Source organism: Pithys albifrons, chromosome 1, assembly GCF_047495875.1.
Source record: "Pithys albifrons albifrons isolate INPA30051 chromosome 1, PitAlb_v1, whole genome shotgun sequence".
Lineage (NCBI taxonomy): Eukaryota > Metazoa > Chordata > Aves > Passeriformes > Thamnophilidae > Pithys > Pithys albifrons.
In genome coordinates, this window is record NC_092458.1 from 88,233,292 (window position 1) to 88,258,192 (window position 24,901).

At 40.5% G+C, this 24,901-nt stretch overlaps 1 protein-coding gene across 1 annotated transcript in view; it reads left to right on the top strand.

Moving 5' to 3' along the window:
* Window positions 1-316: 316 nt before the first annotated feature.
* The window catches only part of TBX15 (T-box transcription factor 15), a 92,190-nt gene continuing 67,605 nt past the window's right edge, over window positions 317-24,901 (top strand). The window contains exon 1 of the mRNA XM_071572074.1: window positions 317-837. Coding sequence (XP_071428175.1) covers window positions 636-837 — 202 coding nt within the window. The 5' untranslated portion in view covers window positions 317-635. The remainder of the gene's footprint in view (window positions 838-24,901) is intronic.

Consider the following 24,901-nt stretch of genomic DNA (forward strand, 5'->3'; position numbering starts at 1 on the left):
CATTAGCAGGCTCTGGGAAACCTGGGTATGGCGGAGAGAAGTGCGGGAGTTGTTACCCTCTCTGCATTTAGAGCTACGATTTTCCTACTTGGCTCTCCGTTCTCCAAACAGTTAATTTTCCGGGCCGGTGCTCCAGGACTCAGATGGCCAAAATTCCTCTCCCTGAAGCCCGAGTCTCCCTCCCCTCCCCATTGGGTCGCAGCTTTTGGGTCTCTCCCGAGCTCTCCTTCCTATTGGCCGGGGACAGGTTTGTTGTTTTTTTTTTTTTTCTTTCCTTGACAGGCGCACACAGACTGCCTAACTCTTGGAGAAAAAAAAAAAGTCCCAGAAGTTTGGATCAATCAGAGAGAGACAGAAGGAAAGGGGAGAAGAAAAAAAAAAAAAAAGAAATCCAGCCTGCAGCCCCTCTGAGCAAGTGCTGGGACCTGGGCTGAGCACACCCTCCCGGCTCTGCCTGAGGAGTATCTGCAGCCTGATGTAGTTCTTTCAGAAGTCTGAGGGCTGGTTCTTCTGGGGGTCCAGCTGGGGAGGGGTGGCGGGGAGAAAGAGGCAAGAGGCTCTGCCTCTGGTCCCCGAGCTGTGCGCTCCCAGCCACTGGTCGCTCCTCTGCCCAAGGGCCTGGGCTGGGGGATAAGATGAGTGAGAGACGAAGATCGGCGGTGGCTCTCAGCTCCCGAGCGCACGCTTTCTCGGTAGAAGCCTTGATCGGGACAAATAAAAAGAGGAAACTGCGAGACTGGGAGGACAAGGGGCTGGATTTGTCCATGGAAAGCCTCAGCCCCAATGGCCAGCTGGGGGACAATGAAGACCCGACTCAGTGCCTGGACCTCAACCCCGGTTAGTGCGACTCCTTTCTCTTTGGGACCCTGCCGTACGCCCCGCTCCCTCCCCGCCGCCCGCCGCTGAGCCCTGCCGGGAGTGTCCGCGGGGAGAGCGGTGCCGGGCAGCGTGTCCCGGAAAACATTCGGGACTGGGGGTAGAGGAAGAGGAAGCAGGATTTTTGCAGAGATTTCTTTACTTTTTTCCCTTTTCAGTTTATGGGGACTTTTCTCCTTCTTGTTGCCTCTCTTTACCCCCCCACAGCTTCATGATATCCCGGGAGGGACAGCGTGTCCCCTCTGCTTCCTCTTCTCCCCCTCTCCTTCTCCGTGCCTGTCGGTCGGGATAGTCTTTCCCGGGCGTTTCGGGACACGTGTTACGTCTTGTCCCGGAGCTTCCCGACTCCCGATCGCGGAGCTGCCGAGTGGGTCGGGGGCAAAGGAGTGGGGTGCGACATGCACCCCTCTCCTCCTTCCGAGTTACCGGTCAAATCCCAGACTCTGCTTCACGGAGACCATGGGCTCCAATCGGAGGTTAAGGTGGAGGAGGTGGAGGTGGGCGCCCAGTGCCGAGGCGAGGGTCGCCTCAGAGCGACACACTCCTGAGGCGAGCTCCCACCCGAAACCTCCACGGTCCGGGGCCGGCAGCGAGGGCCTGGGGGCCTGATCCTTCTCCCGGGATCGGGCCCACTGGGGCTCGGCAGCGCGGCCTCGCTCCGCTCCCGGGACAGAGCGTACAAACCACGGCTGAGGCGTGCGGGGACGGCGAAGTGGAAGCGACCCTCGCCTCCCTCTCCTACTGCTCCTGACAGGGTAAAGGGCCTCAGCGTGGGAGAGGAACTCCGAGGCGTCCGGTCCCGCTCCCGAGTCTGGCGCCACCCGGGAACCGGGGCGTATGAAGCAGCGCCGGGGCCGCGGTCCCTGGGCCGACGGTACGGCATTAGGGAAGAAGGAGCACGACACGTCCCTCCTGGTGTCTTGTGCTTTTAATTTTAAACTCTTGCTTATTTATTTTTATTTAAAGGGGATCCAGTAGCTCGGAGCTATTAGTTGGCTGCAGCGAACCCCCGTGTCTCCTCTTTCTCTCCCGGTCGTTTCTCTTCGGCCTAAACATACGGTGCCGCAAAGCTGCTGCGGACCTGCGGCAACCCCGGGGGTGAAAACGCGCTGAGTCTCGCTTCTCCCACCCCCACTGCCCCGCGCCGTCTCCACGCCACGCTCCCAGCGCCTTAAAAAGGGACGGAGGGAGCGATCCTGCCCTTACAATAATAGTGGAGGGAGAAAACGAATTTTAGACGATTTCCCTTTACTTTTAATATTCGGACAAGGGGAAAAGGTCAAGCGATTTCTTTGCGCGACCGTGTAAGAAAAAGGTCAGAAATTTCCTCCACTTGCGCCAAGTCCACTCCGCTGCACTTGGAGAAGAAAACACCTTTTAAAATTTGTTTTTATTTACTTTGCAAAACGTTTCCTGAGCTATCAATAAGAATCAGCTGCTCAAGACCCGTCATAAAACAAACAAACAAACAAAACCCTAAACAAAACAAAAAAATAAAAAGGAGAAAGAAAAAAAAGATAGAAAGAATTAGAAATCCAGGTGTCAAAAAATCTTTGCTGTAAAAAAATTTTAAAGTGTTTTTGAACGGAGCTAAAGACCGGGAACTTCGAAGACCTCTCCCCGCTACGCTCTCAAGGAACCGCATTTTAATTTGCTTTGAACAGCAGCAACCTTTCCTGGTGAGGATCATAAGGAGAAATAGGTAAAATCTGGCTCCAGAGACGTCTCTCTCACTGGAGGGACGTGCATAAAGGAGAGGAGACAGCAGCGATCAGCCAGTAAAAAAAAAATGTAGCTCAGGGTTTCAGAGGCTTCCCTAATCAAAAGAATAAATACGCGAATAAGCAACAAAAGTCCGCTTTCTAATAACAACAGGTCTGTGCATCAGTCTTCTCTTTTCGAACTGTTTTTCATAATTTTTAGCAGCAATAGGATATATTTTTGTATGGTCTAAAAGTTTAACTTGCCCATTTCTCCATGAATTCGAAACGGAAAATTGGAAAAGTCCCCATGCGCTAGATTGGAGAGCGGGAGAGAATGACTGCTAATGCCCGAAACCTCAGAAAGCAAATGTGATGTTTTTCATAAAGCAAAGGAAATCAAGAACAGTTTGAGAAATCATTTTTAGGAGGTTGATAGACTTTAAATAAAGTCCACGACTGTAATTTGCACAGTCACTTCATTAAACCTAATTCCTCCGCGGTGTGCCTTTGCTGCTGGGTGAAAATTGATTAGTGGCTCTATAATGACCACCGAATTCCATCTTTACAAGACCTAATTAAGAACAAACTTTACACCTAAAGTATTTTAAACTTGCCAAATCTCCAACGATATAGAAAAAAAAATCAGAAAGGGGAATTTTTATAGCGTCCCAAAGGTTCAACGCTCAAAGCCGCTGCCCCCGAGTAGCGATGGGCTGTTCCTTCTGCTGGCGCGATTATTGGTACGGTGTACTTGCGGAGAGGCCGCAAGTAGTACTGTAGGGGCTGGAAAATTATGTGTTAATTTTGTGTGTGATAATGTAAATCGGGCTACCCCCATTTATCGATCTTTTCGCATGAAGTCCCTCCATTTCAGCTCGGGAGGGTCTGAAAACCATTCGCTGCGGGGAACTAAATACGACCAAAGGCAGAGTAAGGCTTCGCTCTCCTTTTTACACATCTTTTCCGTGCAGTCGGGTGTCAGGATTTCTCTCCCACGCGCTGGCCGTGTCTCGCGGCGATTTTCCCTTCCATCCTCCGGGAGTGGGGTTGAGGTGGGGGTGTCGGCGGGGCGGCCCCATTCGCCTCCCGGTGTTGGGGCTTGGCCGTCTTCGATGCTGCGCTGTGCTGGACGTGTACAAACTGCTGCCTTGGGGGGTGCGTGGGAGGCAGCGCTCCTCGTCTCCCCGTTTTGGCGGATTGCCTGACCCCTTACGTGCCATTTAACAGCCATGATCAAACCCTTCGGTGGTGCTATTGGCGATATCGAGTGGCCTCGAGAGACCTCCCCCGCTCCGGGGCCGCATCTTCCTGGGAGAAGCGAGATGGCAGACTGGGAGGTGGCGGGTCCGGGTGTGGAGTGGGGAAAGGTGAGAAAAACAAGAGGATAAATCCCCCAGGTTTGTAAAAAATATCTCCCGAATATACAAGTTATTTATGTCTCAGCCATGAATTTTGTCGCTAAACTTAATGCGCTTTTTTACGAGACTCATTTAAAAGGGGGATAAATCTGGATTTTAATCACGTGCGGGTTCTAATCACGAGGCTGTGAAAAGGAATTCGGGATTACAGCGGGTCTCATCGTCTCTCCCCCCACCCCATCCACTCGGGGAGCGCCGGGTGTGGAGCCGCGGCCGGGCCAGGGGGAGGCAGGGCTCGCCCCGGGGCTCGGTGAAGCCTCCTCAGCTGCTGCCCCGCCATCGGGATGAGCCGGGCTCCCCGCATCCTCCGCCGGCCCTCGATTCTCGCTGCCGAGAGGAGCCCCTCCGTCCCCCTGGCAGGTTTAGTTTCAGAGGGCAGCAAAACAATGGGCTCGGATGTCTTTTGGGTATTTATAGATTTAACCTGAGCAGTGGAAAGGTCACAGAGGGCCCAGCCGTTGCCTCCCTTGATGCACGTATTGTTTACCGTCATTTACGGCGGTGGCATTCGTCGGCCTTTCCCTCGGCCACTCCAAGGGCGCAGGGACAGACCGAGGCAGAGGCCAGCGCGCTCCTTTCCTCGTCTAAAGTCTGAGACTTTTTTTTTTTTAATTTGGGATGCGGGTGGGAGGGGTGGGGGCGAGGTGGAACGTGTCCCTGTGGACGCGTTTCCCCCGATAGAAACACTGCTACTCCCCTAAGGGGTCCGGGTTCCTTCACGGTGAGATAACAGGCTTCAGAGACAGAACGAAACTCTGCAGCTAAAAAGATGGATTTTTTCGCCTTTGGGACAGTCCTTTTTCTATCAAATAAACAGGCGAGCGAGTTTGTAAACGAATTTTGACGGTGCACTCCTTGTATCACACATCTTATTGGCATTTTTGTTTGCATATATTGGAAATGCACATATCGCTTAAAAAAAGCCCCAAACACATGCAAACAAACAAACAACCCCCCAAACAACAAACTAAACAAAAAGCAAGCAACCACTGATGAGAGTTTAATTTTTCGTTCCCTATGTTCAGCTGAATCGACGTTAGCCAACTACTGCGAGGCTTTGCAACGAGAGAAAACAACACGGCACACATTTTAAGACCTACAATGTGTTTATTACATCTGCTTATCCATAAGATTAAGATCCGAGAGCTTGACAAAGCCTTCTGTGGCTGTGAAGAATAAACCCTCCATCTCTTTAACTGAGGCATGTTCTCCTGCCTCTCCCGGCAGGTTGCACCGGTGTCCATCCTAATCCCGCTCCTCCGCGGGGTTCCTGCTCCTCCTTGCCCTCGGGCAAACCCCCTCCAGGGGTGGGGGTGTGGAAGCCACGCAGCCCGTCTGCCTTTTGGAGAGGCAAATAAGAGCGGAAGGAATGCGACTGATCATACGTGGATCGTCTTTATTTTTTTTTTCAGTACCCCTGCTTCAAAGTTCATATTGATGAAGGCCAGTTCTTTGATCAGTGGCTGTTAAACCCGCAAATAGAGTGTGATTTAATTTGGTTTCTCACTTCAGCTTTTGTTTGTGTGCTCGGTGGATGGGACTAGGATTTCAAGTGCTAGCAGAGAACTTTTTCTGTCTTTTTCCTGAGGTAGGGCGCATTGGTGTACATCGTCCTTTGCGTGGTCCTTGAGTCTCGCCCGTGAGCAATGCTTTGTAACAATGAGGTGTAAGACAGAGAGTGTCAGCTTTGCCTTCAGCTTGGGACTGGGAGTTACTGATGGAAGTCTTTCTAACAAATTTGTGTGTGACTGGGATTGTATGAATTCATTCCACCTGTTGGATCATCAGTTTTCCTCTTTAAGAGAGGATACTGAGCTCAGATCCATTGCTCCCTTGTGTACACAATGGAAGGAAACACGAAAATCTGATCCTCGTAATGCCTCTGCTCCCCCTATATTCCAGCCGCAGAGCTAATGCTCTCCCCCTTCCCAGAGGAGACAATTGCAAGAGGCAGATGGAGCTGTCCAGATGAGAGCCAGGAGAGCCCTGTGAGGACTCGAGAAAGGGTTGTCTTAGTCAAGTTCTTATAACTCTGACCTTGGAGCCAGAGGAGACAGAGAGCGAGAAGGATTTGTCCCTGCGGTAATATGCGTCTTACTGAATTGGTGAACTCCTGCTGCTGGGTTTGTGAAACTCTTCCTGCAGAGAAGTGAATTGCTCACGCTGTATTAAGAGGGCAGGTAATAGAAAAATAGAGATAAACCTAACAGAGCAGTAGAGTGTTAGAAAAAGGGCATCTTGTCAAACAACTTTTTCCTTTCTTCCATATGTATTTTTAATCTACAGCATTTTTTTATGCAAATTTATTCCATCTGTTGGGAAGGGGAAAACTGCTTTTTCAAAAGATGTTTCTTGTCTTTGACAAGAACTTCGGGAGAACCAAAAAGCTTCTGTTACAAGCAAAAGTCAAGTAATTCCTTACGAACCATCAATCACTTCTCCCTCCTCCCATCTGGGACTGAGCACTTATATCAAATATCAGCCCAACTAGCCTCTCCTCGGGCAGAAGTGTCCTGCTTTATCTGTATCTGTCTTTAAGGAAAACTGATGCTTTTTTCAGATGGAAAAGTTGAAAGTTGTCTTCCAAGAGCTCAACATTCAGGAAAGAGAATTTGCATTGTTTTACAACACAGCCAATGCCACTTGAGTTATTTCTATTCACATATATCATTGTGTGAACAGATTAGTTGGATTCTTGTATGAACCTTTGTTTGCAGTCTTAGGCCTTCAAAGATTTAAACTCTTTTTTTAAACCTTAATTTTTTACTGACTTCTCATCTAGATTAATAAGCTTACACTAGTTTAAATAATGCACTAATTCTGTCTAAGTATTCAGAAAATGCCTGGATATGTTGAGACAGGATCATATGGCATTTACATCAGTTCCTTTTGCAAGTAAAATGAATTCAAGTGTGATTTAAATCACTACATATTGAGATCTGTACTTTACATTGATGACGTAAAGTCAAGTTCAATGAAAAAAGCTTAAATTTTCTAAAACTGTCAATGTTTCAGAGATCAACAGAGTTTCCCAGAGAGGCTGAGTGTGTTAGTGTCTGTCTGCTGGTGGAATTACAGGATTTTATGCTAACCTTAGCTCTCTGACATCCTCCTAAACAGTGCAATTACTTTGCAGCAATGGAACGGGAAGTTATGTTAAAATCCTGGCAGCAAAAGCAGGATGAGTATACACCTGAATGGGCAGTATCTGTCAGCCTGGGGGCTGTGTGGCTCCATTGGAAAGAGCAGCAGTGGGCACCTGGGTGTACAGGGAAAGGCAGACAACTGGGATCTTCCCAGTGCTCCAGTTCCTAATCCTGCCCAGAATAACTCTGCATAGCAGAACACTAAAAGAGTTGGCTTTTCTGGCTTTTTACTTGAACTAGAGTTTCCACAGGGAGAGTCGTGCAGCAATGCTGAGAGATTTCTGTTTCCAGAGGGAAAAAAAAAGGTGTAGATTTTTGCTGCTTATACCAATACTGTTTAAAATACGTTGCAATTGCAACCTTTACACCTGTGAAACATCTGCAGTCCCAAAATACAATACCATTGTATTTCTTGTGTTAAAAGCTGTAGCATGCTCTGGTGAGAAGTTCTAGGAAAAGATAACATAGTGGTATGGTAAAATTAAATTGAAATATCTTAGAAAGCAGGTTAAGAATTTTTAAAACTCTGAGAGGGAATGTAGTGCCAGTTCAAGTTCTAGTAACAATATTCATGCCAGGGGCATCTTTTAATTGCATATTCTGCAAGGTCAGAAAACAATGAATCAGTAAATCAATCCAAGAAGTGACAAAAGCACTAGTTACAATAATATTTACAATAATATTTCCATATACCCTTTGCTCAATTGAGCTATTGATCTGACTGTATTTTGAAGATGGTGAAAGGATTGTCAGAGTCAGACCCCTATGACAGTGGATTGTCTGATGTTTGCTGCTTGTTTACAAATGCAACTTTACAGCCGTTAGAGGAAAGGATTCATCTAATAAATATCTTAGTTCAGAAAACATCAATTCACAGCAATGGTGGAATTCTGAGGAGGATTTTTCACTTTGGGGCTCAGCAGAAAAGAAGTTAAGATTGTGAGGATTCATTTTGATTTAGTTTAAGAAAAGCTTTTTTTTTTCTTTGTTGAGAATCAGGAAAACAGAATTTGTCCAACCTTTAAATACATATGTTTGTATCATCAGACTAAGTGAGGTTTTTAAGTTATGCAACTCTTCTAAAATCAGATTCCAAATCTCCTTGTTTAAATTAATCAAAAAGTAGCTTTAAATGATTTATAAAATTAATTTGCTGTTAAGAAAAGAAGGCATTTTTATTTATATATAGTACTCAACTAAAGCATTTGGACATTCAAAACTACTTCCCAATTTTTCTTGTAAAAATCAAAGTTCTTCACCAAAATCTCCAGGATTGAAGTTTTCATTTCTTCAAAGCTGTATTTTCTTGGTTGATTCACTATACATACATACATATGTAAAAGGTTCAGCTACCCTCTTGCACAGTAGAACTCAGTCCCTGTCATAGTGGATGGTTTCACCTCAGTGCCTCTTCACCTCTTCATTCTTCTCAAGGCTTTCACTTTCTGGGAAGGAAATTTTCCGTCATTGTTAAGTGGACTTTTTCAGCTATGTCCACATGTGTAGCTCTTGGGAAAGGGCTTGGGAAGACATTATTGCCAACCACCTTTACAAGAACCAATTTAGAATGTCTAAAGAGTACTTAACCAACTGGTTAAAAAGTGACACAAATCATATTAATAATCAGCACATTTATATGAATGCAGCCACAGCAAAAATTGTTTGAAAATTGGTGGACCAGAGCACACAGAATAGTTATGAATGACTTACAGTTCTTTAACTACACTCAGGGACTGGATGCACTCTTGGCTAGCAGTGACATTTTTCCCATGACCAATGAATTAACAAACCCAAGGCTCTTCTTTTAGGAGCTTCAGGAAATAGAGAACTCCCTGATCAGAAACCTACCCCAAAACTAAGAGGAAAATTGAAGACACCAGAGTCCCTTTGCTTTTAATAAGAGTGAAGAACTGTACATCATAGACTTCTTAAAAGCTGCACTAGTAATAGCAGTATCCTTAAATAAGATATCTGAAGTGCTGGTATCTTACGCTGCCAACATCTGTGAGGATGCCTATGCACAGAAAATAATCCTAACAAGAAGAAGTTATAACATTTAGAAATATATGGTGCATATGATAAGAAGATCAGGGAGTCTTCAAAAATAAGTTCTTCTTGGTTGATCCCTGAAATGCCTGTAGGTCAGTTCTGTAAATCTGAGTCTGCAAGAAAGAAGGGACCTTGGGAATAGATGGATAGATTCACAGACAAGCTTTTTTTTTTCACCTAAACACTACATTGGATTGTCCTCAATCCTGCTCTGAGGATCTTATCAAAAGGTCAGTTATTAAATGTTCATAGATGTTATTGTCACCACATTTGATCACTTTTGCAAGCATCACTTCATTTGATGAAGAAATTATCCCAGTCCTGCCCTGTCATCCCTCTTTCATCTTTGAATGTAGATCACTTTGCACAGAAAAAATTTGCAAATTTATTTTGTTTGTGCTTTAAGCAGTCTTTCTTATCAGGATGAAAAAATAATAGAAGAAGACCTGTTGGGCACTCCTTTGTACCCTCTCAGACCTTAGTGTAAACACTCTCACTGGCTTTTTGAAAGCAAACTTCAGCCTTGAGGTTCTGCTGGACTCTGCTATCATATCATGTAACAATTGGGATTGACAATCTCAAATTTTTAGTGCTCGTGTGAAGTTGCCTATTGCCCCTGAGTTGGATTTTTAATAAAGGCATTGGAAGTATCCTATGACATTGCATAAGACTCTATTGTGAAGGCTATTGGAAGCACACTTAGGAGGCAGCTGCTAAAGGAGGGCCTGATTCTGTGAGATGCCAAGTATCTGCATTTCAAAGGGTTTTATGGTGCTGATTTTCAAGGGTACAGCTTTTGTGACCTTATTTTCAACAGTGTTAAGAACACGTAATTGCCATGGAGATCTTGGCCTCTCATTTGATTTCTGCTTTGAGATACCCTAAACAGACAGCCATAGCCAGAAAATAGCCTCCCCCTCAGCACAACTGTCAGGATTGGAATAATTCTGGCTTATAAATGGGGATTCCTTTTTCATCTGCTGGAATACTGTGTCAGTCTGCCGGAGTAAAATAATCATGACAGTGAGGTTAATGCCTGGGAGATCACGTTTATGCTGTAGATGGATCATATTTGCTCTTCAGATTTACTGCAAATACCTGATGCTATGAAAATGATCAGGTTGGATCAGATACAGGTTCCTGGATTATGCCTGTCTTTGCAATTTCTAAGTGCTCCTGTGCTTTCTTTGTGTAATACAATAAAACAGCACTCCATGCAAGGCAACAAGACTGTTATTTTTAAACTGAGAAGTAGTTTTTTGCTTAAGAAAGCTTAATCTTTTTTATACCAGAAGGCTGTAGGAAGCAAGGAAAATATAGAATACAGCTCATGGCTGTGGGTGCCTAATGGTTTTTATTTTGCTCCAGAATTTAAAAGATAAATAGAAGATTTATTATTGTAGGATTTGGAGGTTTCCTGTGCTGAGCTCCTTGGAGCAAATAAAAAAAAAGTCTTCATTTACCATCAGACAATCCTAGCAAAGTCTCCATCTGCCTGGTGGCAAGCCAGTCACATTATTCACTTCAATGCTTGGGAGTGTTAGCCACATAAGACTGTAACATCAAAGTTCTGTTATGCAGGTCCCTGCAATGTTGACGGAGCAGCAGAAAGCTTACACTGCCCCATTAGAGACTGCTTGGATTATTCTATATGTAGTAATTCTATTTACTGCATAACTCAGGAAATTGTGCCTGGGCTGGGGAAAGTAAGGGCAGCTATGGAAGTGCCTAGCAGTGTGCTGTTACAGAAAGGAACAATAATTAATAGCTTTTGTGAAAATACAGTCATATAATGCAACTTCAGGAAAAAAAAACCCACCTTGTTCTGCTTCTTGGAATGAAAGATTTGATTGTGAATTGGCTGTTCATTAAGAGTGTTTCAAGAGTGATTGCTTAAGTTACATTTAAGTGCTGAGCATCATTTATCTGGGACAATTTGGGAATAATTGATTTAGAAAAAAATAGAGGCTGGACTGAGTACATATGGGACACATAAGCGAGTAATCCAGGATGGTTACAGCCTTTAACAGAAAAAGAACTCCGACCTAAAAGGGGATGGAAAATGTCTGGGGCATTTTTTGCCTCTGTTCTTCCACAGTGTCAGATGCCCTGCCCGTGGTCATGCTCTCAGACACCAGCTGAAACAATAGAAAAATATCAGATTAAGAATAAGAGAGCTGTAGCTCAGCCTGGATGAGGAGTGGATGCTTAATGTCACTCTGAGGGGCTCACTGTGCTGGGATAAGGGACATCACTCCCTGGGGAATGAACTGACTTGCCACTGTGTTTACGTAGAGTTGCATGTCTATATTATCCTCCGGGGAACGAAATGATGGTGAAATCAGGAAGAGATGAGTTAATACAGGTAAAGGATTAGAAAACCAAGCAGAAAGTATAATCATGGTTGTGAAGGGAGAGGAGAATGAGGTAGGAAAGGGAGCAGTTCAGGGCTTCATTTCCTACCCACTGGCTGCTCTCGGCATGAGAAGAAATTAGAAACTGTTTTCAGACTTTCTCCCTGAAGCTGGTACCTTCCCAGATATTTTTTCCAGAATAATGAGTAGTATGGTTCCTATAAATGAAATATACTGTTCAAAATAATTTCTGAAGGCAACTTAGTACATCATATGAGTAAATGAAATAACTTGGTGTAGCTTAGATATATGAGGGGGAAAAAAGAAAACCTTTCAAATAAGCAGAAGTTTTCATGAAAAAGAGCAGGGTTTCTTCCCATGCTCTGTGTTCTACATGGTTTAATGCAAAAAAGGTAGGCATTTCAGGAAAGATTATAAAGCCTCTACTAAAGGGAATATTTTCTCTTACAGTAAACTTCACGGGATTTTTTAGAATAACATTTAAAATTCTATTTGCAACTTCTACTATTCTATTCAGGCCTTTGGCCTTTTAATAGTTTTAGATGTTACACAGGGAGTTAAGTCTATTTTATTATGCAGTTGCATTGGGTATATGTTATTGATTTCCATTGCATATAAACATCATATATTTCAGTGCTTTATAGTATTAATATTTGAATTGTCAGTATACAGAAGTTTTTTATATGCCTGAGAGACTGTGTTAGTCATTATTGCAATGAATGTAGTTATTTATTCTATAGGTATACCTAGAGGCAACTTCTAATTGCTAATTAAATAATGTGTAGCACATTTCTTATTGTTAGGGACATAATTAAACTCAACTTACAGTAATCAAGTACTACAGATAATTCAATCTTCCCCCTCTACTCAAAATTTCTACTTATTATTTTCTTTATTTATGTATTTTTCTGGGGCACATGGGTGGAGGAAAAGGGGAGGCAGAATTTTTTAAAATGTCAGTCTGGCTAGGACACCATAACTTAAATGAAGAATAGCAAATAGTAGCAATAGTTTCTTGCTACAATTATTTGTAATTGAATGAGAATATTTGTTTTTGAACTGACCCTCAAACATTTAATTTATGAATATTCAAACAACTACTGAGTATTCACGAAAATGCTTGACAGTCTTGAATTAAAATATAAGTAATTATATCTAGTTATAGTATAGTTGCTATTTGCTGTAGCCTTTATAGAGTGATGTTTGCTGTGCAGATAAACATAAAAAATCCTTATTATTATGATCATCTAATGAAGTATGCACTTTTTATTTTTTATTTCTTCTCTTAAAATTGTATTTCTTTTTCTGTCTATTTTTCTCTTTCTGCTTCCTTTTTTTTTTCCTTACTCCAGATTCACAGTTGTAGTATTTTTGACTTGCCAGAGTCATTACTTTTCTCCTGTACATCAGGATGCTTGTCCAGCTCTATTTCTAAAGTAAGAGGTGATTCATTGTTAGCACTTAGGCTGTTGCATATACTTAGCCTGTTGGCTTGTGATGACAATGTGATGATTTTTGCTTACATTTAACAGTACAGCAGAGCATCAATTCATGTCCAGGGCTTCAGGACATTACAGTTGTACAAAGAATAATATTTTGGAGGTGTTGCTGGTTAGTCACCCTCCTTTAATAAGACAACATTCACACCAACTGTTTACACTGTGGTTGGCTAAATTTTTTTCCACATACATACTAAAATGTGATTTTCATTGCACATGCCAGACTTTGCTTCTTTGAGCACAGTGGTTCAAGCGCTCATAACTCCTCTCGCTTATCTCCACCATAAGGGAAACAAGGATTTCAACCAGGGTCATTATTTTACTTGCGGTCTGAGTTTGACATAATTTAATAATAAATTCAAAAGGATGGTCGATGATATTTGAGTAGGAACTCAAATTTCAGTATAATGGAAACCCTAAATAAAGATATAATGAAAGTAGAGTTTTGTGAGGTAGAAGAGAAGTCTTGTTTTGTTTTAGTGGACAATGAATTACAGGTAAAATTGCCATTTATAAAGGAATATTTTATGGGAAAAAAATTCCTGAGCTGCGTTTCCTCTTCCTCTGTCTAAAAACCACCCTTTCTTCTTGTATATTTTAACAGTAAACAAGGGAACAGAAAGCAGTAATTTCTTATTTGGAAAGGCAAAGAATCTGAAGCTGAAGACTTAGTTAGCAGAATTTGCAGGGCAATTGAAAATAACAGGATTCCCAATTCAAATTGTTGGCTCAAAATGGATCCTGATGTAGTAAGGAAAGCACAGGAATAAGTCAGTTATTGAGTCCCTTGCACAAGGGATTTGCCATACTGGAGATCTAACATTTTCATTTTTTTCAACTAAATTTTGTGGGCGTTTTTATAAGGGCATGGCTTTCAAAAGCTGTTTTAAAATATTTGTCTCTCTGTTTCACTCAGAAGAGTATGTAGATACAAAGCTGTGGCCAAATTCAGTGAGCAGCTGAGTACTCCAGCCCATCCTGTGACCGTACTTAAACAAAAGCGTAACAGTGACAATGACTGACGTATACCAAGTATTGAATATTTCCTCATTTTTAGTGAATATAGTTCTCCCTCTCTCTTTTTACTTTTGTTATAGGATTTCTTTTGTTTAAGAACTGAAGATTGTTTTTCAGGGTAGACATTCCAGCTACTCTTACCAGCTCAGAAAAAGTGACTGTCTAATATTGACCAGAGTTCAAACCCCATTTTACTTGCTATATACTTTCTCCACATTTTGTGCATGTTTAAGTCTCTCTCTACATAGACAGATTTATAATATGCACATGTATATAAAATATACATAATATGTATTATTACATGTATATATTATACATATCATATTATACTAATATTTTTGTTTTTTCTTGTTTTGTTTTTAGGAATGTAGTATAATCTTTTCCTAGGGCCACTAAAACACCAAACTTAAACATCTGACACATTTTAAGTATTTTAGAAACACCAGTTTTTTTCCTTTTCTATTTTTCACATAGAGTCTTTTATGGCAACTGGTATTAGATCCTAGTGTTACACTTGGTGGCTAAAAATAAGGGAATTGTGTTCTGCAAGAGGTTTCATGCATTTGATAATGAAAGATACTTTAATTTTACATTGGAATTTTTACACCTGTTTTTGTATAGAGCAGCAAAAAAGGTCTTGCTTTTTAGTAGGAGAAGCATTTTTAATGTATTGATTTATCCAATTAAGTTTGCAGCAAGCATGCAATGTTCAGAAGTTGAAGGTAGAACTGTTTGCTGTCTTTGGTGAGAACCTCTCAAAAACAAGAACATTCCCCTTTATTCAGCAGATATATTTGTGGCAGCAAGGGTTTCCCTCCAGGCAAAAGTGGATGCGAAATCCTCTTTTAGAAGGGCAGTTCAAAAAATTTGCTGTGTTAAACAGAAGTGCAAAAAACTTTTTTAATGAAAGACAGATTGCAAGCATTTGCCTAAGATTATCACTGCTAAACTGAAGCAGAGCAGCAGAAATTCCTGCATCATTTACATCCCATGAGCAAGGCAAGGGCAAAAGCTGAAGGGAAAATATTTGATAATGTGGGAGCAAACAGCTGTGAGGAAGAAAAAGCTGCACTTTCAGTTACTGAATTTCTCAGCAAAAGAAAGTAATAGTTTAGACAAAGCCAAATGAAGCAAACCTTAGGCTGTACCATACCATTAATCCTTAAAGGGACACTCTCAACTTGGATTTAAAAAAGAAAGATCAGTTCTGATGTTCTTCAGTTTCTTCTCCCTTTAAATACTCTGACTGGCACTTAAAAGTGTATAAAACTTTAATTTTTGTTCCTGGGATCTTTGCCTCTTTCTGTTTGCAAAGGTGGTTTCTGTTAGCTGGTTTCCTCCTTGCTATCTGAGGCCTCGATCCTGCCAAAATGTATTCATGCCCTTTATTGCAGCGTGTCTCCCATCCAAACCCCTCCCAGCAGGAAAGGTGAGCTCACATTTATGTGTTTGTAGGAACGGCGCCTAATTGTAGGGGAAATGGAAACTGTACAGAGTTCTGTCAGTGGCTCAAAATAAACAATAGAGAATATGGAGTAAATTGTATCTCTTTAAAACTTCAATTATAAAAGCGCTAGAACTGATGTGTAACTTTAGTAAGGGACAGACCCTTCAGAGAGCAATGTAATTTTTCATGTCCTGAGTACATAGTTTCAAGCAGAAATAGCTATTAAAATAGGATATATTGAAATTATTTTAGTTGTGAGGTGAGGAATCAGGTTCTTTATTTTTATCCTATATTTTCCTTTCATTATAAAACTGTCAAGTCCTTCTGTTGCCTGCCATTAAACTTCAATGTGACTTTGATTTTATTTCCCTCATGCATGATCTTATTTTGCACATTTAGCAGTTAGGATGGTGGAACTTAAGTCCATTCAGAAATTACAGTATTTATTAAATCACCTTTTAAGGTGTCAATGGCAGAATGTAGAACAAAATTAAATTGTGACCCTTTATATGTCCTTATTCAGAAAAATAGTCTCACTGGAAAATAGATCTGATGCAATTAAGGCATTTACTTTAACATAGAAGCCAAAATACGAGGGACAAAAAAAAGGGGGGGCTTAAATTATTTAAGTGCCTTCAAAGATACTATCAAGTTTTAAAGTATGGTATTGCCATGCATGGCCATAATTGAAAAATCCAGTCTAGCCATAACATGCTGTCTTTAGCTTGTGCTAGGGCAGTTTGAGATAAAGACTGCAAACCTGCTGTGTCATCTTACAGAGCTCTGTAAAGTCACTGCACAAACGGCTATTAGACCCTTTATGAAGAATGGGATTGCTAAAGGACTGAGCTGTTAGGTGAGAAATTATCTTTCTTTCTGGCTATCACCCTGAGGTAAAAGTCATGGAAAGGTATTTTGCTGTAACTCAGCTTTGGACTTCAATTGCAGGAAAGCTATGAAGAAGAAAGGTAATCTTTATTTCTCGTTGTCTCTTACACACTGAGAGTCATTTGCAGAGCAAAAGAGAGATGTCATTACTTAGATCTTGTAAAATAAAGTATGAAGGACCACATAGCAGCACTTCAGGAAGACTTCATAAGCATTTTCCACTCCAAAGGCCCAGTTTTGCTCCTCCTCTGGGCACTGAACTCTTGATGACTTTTAAAGAGTGTTACAGTGAGAGAAACAAACTTCTTCCAAGAAGCTGGACAAATGACTTGCATCATGTCCTGATGTCACCAGAAATGTTAGTTCCTCCTGACTCTTCTGCAAAGATACATTTCTCTGAATATCCCATAGCACACCAATTTTGGTCCCAACTCTGCCAGGAGCAGGGAAGCATTTTCTCCATCTGGCTCCTGTCTCAGGATGTTCTGTCAGGATGAGCACATAGAGAAAGTAGCCAAGAGAGTCTCTTCGTTGAGGGTGCTAATTTGTTTAGTCATTCATTTTCACAAAATGTGAATTGTAATTTATTTGAGACATCTATCCCTCTGTCAAAGTTAATTGAAGCTGACTAGTGAGTCAGCTTGGATCAGTGGGTCCAAAATATTAAGAGGAAAAGAAAATTGATCAGCTGATGGCCTTCTGTGGGCCTAATTTCCTAAGAAATATAGACAAAATATGTGGTACATACAGACAATCTATCCCCTTACTTTTTATAACGCAGTGTTAAAAACAGTGCTTTAGGCTAGAGTTATTTTATGTGCTTATGAAAAGATGGTGAAAAAATAATGTTCCACACTTTCGCACATTTTTTTGTCGTTTGTGTAGTTTCATTCTTCAGCTTTCAGAACCGAGTACCACTTTAGGGAACAAAACCAACTGCATAATGCTTATGCACAATCTGCTAAGAGGCACTGATTCTCTGTGCCCTTTTGTTCCTGACATAGTATTTTAAACAACTTTTCTCCTCCTTTCCCACAATATTTGATAAGGAGAGAGAGCACTAACAAAAATCAGTATATCACAATTAGCAAACAAATTAGCACCTGAAGGTGTAAACAGAACATTAAAACTCAAAACTATCAATTTAGAGACTGTAGATTCACACCGATGTCCTTAAGGTGGTTTGCAGACTTCTTTGACACCTTGGTTTAAAGGACATTGTGCTTCATTTTTCCAGAAGGAGATACTGTAAGAATACCTTAATGCTGACTGTGAAAAACTACTCAGGAGCACTTCCCTGGACAATGCTGTGCCTCAGCTACTGCCCCTTCTCTCAGACTGTTTTAGAAGCCCTGACAACTCAGAATGAAATGTTTCCCCTTATTTGGTAAATGGTACCATTTTCCTAATAATAATTAATACAGAATTAACCTTTCATTTTTTTCCCAGTGGTTTGATATAAATAGTTACAGGCTCCGAGTGAAAATCTGCCTGACAGGGAAACTAGATTAAAAACCCATTTACCACCTAAGGCCGATTAAAAACCCATTTACCACCTAAGGCTAATTAAAAGCCCATATTAGGGGTTTAGTACAGTTTCTTGGCTCTTGTGTGGACCACTGGATATGAATTTCATCAGAATATATATAGATACAACATTCCTCCTTTGTATCACCATCTGCTCACCACCTCTGACTCTCTAGCTGAGCTTCGGAGTCTGTACCAATGTCAGCGGAAGCTTTAAAATCTGCCATTAAAATAGAAACAACAGCAGAGATCTGCTGTTAAAATAATAGCAACAACATCCCTCTGTGGGATGCTAGGGAACACACAACTATGGAGAGGCCTGATCCAGCATTGCTTTCCTGCCCTGGGAGCTTTTTTGAGGGGGAAAAAATAAGAAAAGAAAGAATGCACAGGCTGACTCCATTTGTGTATAGATAGATAGAAATGTGGAACTGCTTTCTCCTATTGTCCTTCTAGCTGAACACTGGGGAGAGAGTGGAACAATGCATGGAAATGCCATGGCAGGAACGTAAAGGGATGCTCAGCAGATGAATTCAATATAAACAGAGCTAAAACCACTGATAATGTTAATTTATACATTTTCCAAATGACTCTCCATGGAACTGTGAGTGAGCCAGCTTCTACACATATTGTACTTAATGGAGGTAATTAATTACAGTTAATAGGAGCAGTCCTTATATTGGATAGCAGTGGGAATGAACTTACAGCTCATGTGTGAAACACCCTGAAAGCACGAGTACAGTTGTGAGCAAGAAAACAATCCGTGAAAATGAAAGTAGTAAATAAATATTGAGTGTCTGGCAATTTCAAGGGAAACCCACTGAACAATTTCATCTGGTTTGGTCCATTAATTGTTCTTTTTTCAAAGGGTCAAGGTGGCCACTGATACAGAAGTCGAGACATATTCCTGGATATCATCTCAGCACATGCACACATCTAATGAATTCACATAATGTTCATCAGCACAACTTCTTAGCATTTTTTCATTCATTAGACTAACAGAACTTTAGAGACAGTGTCATTCCTGATGCAAAAATAAGGTTGGGGTGGCTAGTATGAAAGAAAAAGATGATCAGACATCAATAATATGTCTTGAGAGGCTTTACTTTTCAAATTTTGATGATGCTTTGATGAAAAAATAGTCTGAAATGCAGCATAATGAACTGTTCTGAACAGAGAGAAACTAAGGGCTTTAAAAAATTTCTTTTTCACAGAAGAATAATTTAGGACTAAGAAATTAAGCTACCCATAACAAAAGGACAAATCCTCAAGATGGAAAGTACCTTTGGACGATTAGTTATCTTGAAAAGTATTTGAGTGACCATTTGCAATGCATGTTAACTGCAAAATCAATGGAGTGTTTTAGTTTCTTGGAGTGGGATAGAACAAAGGACATTTCTGGTGCAACAAACTCTGTGAATCCTCATCCTTCACTAAAGAAACTTGTAGTCAATTTGCATATAAAAGTAGAATATGATTTGCTGATTTTGATGCAACTATCTGCTGAAGAGCTAGGCAGAAAAATAATTCTGTGCCTTGGGGTGCAATCATTGCAAAGTTCAATGCTCATGGGGGGAAGCATGAGGAATATAGTCTGGAGGACCAAGACTATCAAGAATCAGCACTGGGTCTGTGTTGGACATGTTATTGATAACTGATAACTCATCAGAACAGCTATTGCATGATATAAATAGATGCAGTTTCATGGCATAGGAAGAATACATACAATTAATGAGCAAAGAGCAAAACAAAATGGCAGCATGATAAACAACCAGTTAATGTTTCAACAATGCTGAAGCACAGTGGGAATACCATCTTTGTATGGAAACTTATTTCTTCTTGTACCATGCAGGATCTTTTGTCTTGCTTCCTTTGTGCATTCAGAGAGTGTAACATCAGATGAAGGTGTGAACTGCTTGTGCCTCTGCTGTGAGAGGTTAAAAGGATGCTGCATTTTGTTTTAATCTAAACTGTGTGAGTCTGTCAGCAAGACTATGTGGAAATGAACAGGAGACCAAAACAGAGATCTCCATGAGATAAGGGAACCCAATTTATTATTTTTAATGACAGGCATATGGAAGAGACACGTATACTACAGTAGTAACAAGAAACAGTCTACCATTTAATAACTGCAGAAGATAGCATTTATTTTTATGGCAGATCAAGAGCCCAATCCACAAAACAGATGAAACTTTGCTATCATGAGCTCAGCAGGCCAAACCCATACCATGCAAGTCACGACTGCAGTTGGACTGGCCTTTGAAGTCAGTTGTATCTGCCTGTGCAGTATCAGACACATGAAGCCCAAGAATATTACGGGGAAAATACCTTTAAAGAAATCAGCGTAAAGGGGAAGTAGTATAAAGACAAAATCCACATTCTTGTCGCTGTAAATCAGTTCCAGTGACCTGAGTAAACTTTCCCTTGTTGATAATATGTGAGGCTGACCCAGGAAGAAAGAAGTATGAATACAGTAGCCATTTGTGCAGAACAGCAGTGAGATAAGAATTATCTGTGTAATCTGAGAAAAATTCCTTTTATTTTTGCTCAATAAAAGTAAGAATTGCACAGTGTAAACCATACAGAGGTCAGACTGCTCTGCATCTCTTCTGTGTGACTGTGACTGTCCATCAGTAACCTACAAGAGCTTGAGACATGGGTTCAGGGCTTGAATTTGATCTCGCACATCCATACCCTTTAACTTCCTTGGTCTGTTAAGGCACTGTAGGAGCTCTCCTAGACCCTCTGCGTTTTGAAGAGAAGCCAGTTGGGATGAAAAGCACAGAAGTTTCCTGGTTAGAGACATCTTTTCTGTCAAATATGCACCTGCTTGACTAGGAAGTAATAATAGTTTATTTACTTATTCCTGGCTGCTTTCAGCTATTTTCTGTTCACTTGATTTCTTGCTATCCTTTCCCCAACTATCCAGCTTCTCTCTTTTGCTTCAGAATCCACTTTCTATGCTTTTCTCTAGAAAACTCACCATGCTCATAACCTAAGACTATCTTGCCTACAGAAACATTACTCTGGTAATTCTCCCCAGATGTTGTCTGGCACATGATCATTCCTAAGTTTTACCTTCCATTAAAGGAAAAAATACAAAACCAAAACCAAAGACAATTTTCTGTTTAGACAACTAAAAAAACCCAGTCCAGACACATCTAGAGCATGCAGAAACTGCAAACCAAGATATTCAAAATACACAGGTACATTAACATGATGCCATTCACTTAATGGAAGAACTATGCCTTCTAACAAATGTAAAGAAAAGTGTATGTGAGTAATGTATGTGCAATATGTAATTAATCAATAATACTAATAAAAAATACGGTGGCTAGGCATTTGGGCTTACTACCTGCTAAATTTCTGTCTTCTGTGTGAGTAAAGATTAGAAACTGTATTTAAAACACTTTTTGCTCTCTTGACTGATTTCTAAAAATGCGAACTGGTGGGCTTCTCCATCTGGTACCAAGGTGTCCCAGAATGAGCAAGCTGCATCTTTAAGGGGGAAAGGAGAGGGCAGTTCAGGCATGGGACTTGATATTTTCCAGGTTTGAACATTCCATACTTAGGGTCTCACAGCAAGAGGGATATCCTGCATCAACTGAACTGCATGCAAGAAGCAGGCAGTAGGCAGCCCAGCAGGTCCAAGGGGATATTGCTGTCTGCTACAAGGGCTAGGGCTATGGTCAAGTCCTCTCAGAACATTTCTGTCATTCCTGGCCCCTGGCACAATCCAGGACGACAAGACAGGAACTTGCAATTCAAGAGGTTCTCCAGTAGGAAAAATCACCACCACAGAATAGACACTGAACTGCTACTGAGATAGATGCATAGATAGAACTATCTTTTTATTTATGTTGTTTTTGAGCAAATCATGCCTGGAAGCTTGTTTTCTCTCATTCCCCATGCTGATGTATCTATTTCTCCATTAAAATTACATGTCTTTTTAGAAGTTATTCAATTTTTCTTTGATTCATCTACATCAGTTGCTCAAAAGTGCAAAAAGGTCACATGAGAACTCATATGATTATTGTTGATTGCTCTTCCTGGTAGAAGAGAGGACTTCTTAATTTGCCACGAATTTTAAAATAATATTTGATATCTGCCTCCGAAAGGGTTAATTTAAATGTATTACAGCTGTCATAGTGTAAACAGAAATTTACATTGGATTGAGTGAAGAATTCTTTATTTTTAAGATTACTAAAATGGTAACATGAGGAAGATGAAGGGAAAAGAGTGATTTCTGTTTACCTTTATCTGAAGGAAGGCCATGTGAGGAGGTTGCTTTAATTTTTTGTTTTAGACCTTAATCTCTTTCTCATGTAGCACTCATCGCAGAAATTTTCTCACACCATTCTCATTCTGAATTAGTCTACAAATATGGCTTTGTCCTAAAGTATAAAGCATCCTTCAGCTGAGTTCTTTATTTCAGCTGAGCTCTGTAACAATGTGTTAGCCTTTCAGCCCCATAAGTTTTCCCATTGTGGGAGGCCTTAATAGTATGGAACTGTTTGGTTTTGGCTCTGTCTATTGCCAGATGAAATTAATGACAACAGATTTTTAAGTCTTTAAAGTGCTGCCTGGTACACATACAAGTATGTGGTGAAACAGGAAAACAATCTGAGGGAGTATATTCATTTTCACATTTTGTTTTATTTGTCCTATCTGAGAAATCCCTGATCTTACTTCATTTCTTAAAGTTCTTGAGGACTTGGGACATATAGGTATTTCATTGAGACTTTAATCCACAGTAATTATATATCCGAGTTGTTTTTTTTTTAATGCAGAAGTGCATCACTCTCCTTTTCTCTTGACTAATAATTTTATGTGCAGAAGCCGAGCTGTATCTCCACTGCTTCTAAGGCATCCTGTACTGAATGTTTCACAGAGAGTTAGTGCAGGTCCTGCCTCTGATCTGTCCCTCAGTTGTTTCATTTTGAGAATTCTTCTAATTTGTCACGGCCAAAATGAAGGGCTTTCAGCTTCCAGCATGATTTTGTCAACTGTCCTCCCCTTGAAGACATTCAATTCACTAACAGATGAGCTGTGGGAACTTTATAGAGTGCAAGTGCCAGTCCTTGATGCATGTTCAAAATCGTATTTTTAGGTTCATGACTGTAAGTTTCTCTTACTTAATTATTTCTACATCCAGACGTAAGAAGCCTAACCTATATAACTTTCAAGCTTTGTAATTATCTGGTGTTTAAAATTTTAGTTGATTTATTTCTTCTGGAAGAGAAAATACCTTTTCATTGCATGTGATATTGATAAATAGGTCTAAGGGCACTGTATTGGGTCATAAACTCATCTGTTCCTGCTGCCTTATTTGCATTCAGACTTTCTGTGAAAGAACTCACTTCATCCTTTTAAGTGGTTATCCAAGAATTCTCTGTACATATAAATAAATACATCTATCTATCTATCTATCTATCTATCTATCTATCTATCTATCTATCTATCTATCTATCTAACTAATTTTTTTGGGTTCTGTGTGAAAGAAGTCCTTAAAGCAATTTAGAAGTTCTTAGGTTTTGCGGAATTGATCTGCAATAAATAAAACCTTTTGGTCTCACATCACCCAGCATCTCTTCTCAATGTGTTGCCAGATCTAATTTTCTGTCCCTTTTGAAGAAACTGCCATATTATCCACTTTCTAAAAATCATGTCCACCATCCTTCCCTTACATAATGTTTCAGTTTATGCATTTTTAGGTTGGTTCTGTTTAACAGATTTACAGGAAATCCAGTCCCTGTGGATTTATGCATATTCTAACAAAATCTTTTGGGAACTTCCTGTTTATCTCAGCCTGAAAGGGATTCACCAGGCTTTTCCTTCACTGATTGTTGATTTTTTCAGATTGAAAGCTTTACTGGTCCCTTCACCATTTATCCTTGAATTTCAAGCAACCCACCAAGGTTTCTTATACCAATGAGTTTACTGTGTTTTTTTAGCTATAAAGATAAATTTAGATATACTTTCACTGTTTTGAAATTTGGTGTAGGGAGTGAGGATACTGGATGATGGCATCCAGAGAGATGTAAGTAACTGTATGTAGCAGGCTGCTAGTCCTAGGGAACACATCAGTACCTGAATGTGTGTCACATGGTTGACAACAGTAAGAGCATCCTCCAAGTTAAGAGCTTACCACCTTTTGAATATTATTAGCATCTAACAAGGTGACTAGCTTTAAGTTACCTTCTTATCTGCAAATCCTTATCACTTTGCTCTATGAGGGACTGGATTCACGAACTGACTACAATTTTCTTTTCTGTTCTAAATTTTATTTAAAAAATCTTAAAAAAAAAAAGAAAAAAGAAAGAAAGTGAATTGAAAGAAGCTTGTCCCTGCATGGAACAATATGGAACAATATGGAACATACACTCTTTTAAGTTATCATTTTAGAAGTCTTTGATCAGAATATATCTGCCATCTTCAAACACCAAGCTTTTAGGATGAAAAGGAGGTATTTGGCTAATAAAACTGCCACTCCTTCTCCTGGTGGCCTGATGAGCAGTGTGGTGTATATTCTCATATTGCATCTCAAGAAGCTTTCATTGTTGGTCTGCAAAGTAGCTTCTTGTAATAGCACAGTAGCATTATTAATTTTTTAAATTTTCTTTTAATTGCTTGTAAAACATGTTGACTTAAGTTGGTCAATCATTTAGCATTTAAAGGCATCATTTAAATTGTTTCATCTGTTCTGCTGTCTTTCCAGCTGTTGGTTTTCCAATGTTTAAGCTTGCAGATGGTTATTCTAGTCTTTTCAGCTGATACTTTCATAAACAATTCAATGCTGCCTGTTGCAATAGCAAGTATCCCTCTTTGTAGACAGAGGAGATGACAAAACTTCAAATAACTTTTCAGTCTTCTTACTGCATTTAGTTTACTTTGTTGCTATCTGTGTTTCATATTATATCACTGTCCTAACATCTGCAGAGTTAATTTTAAGTCAT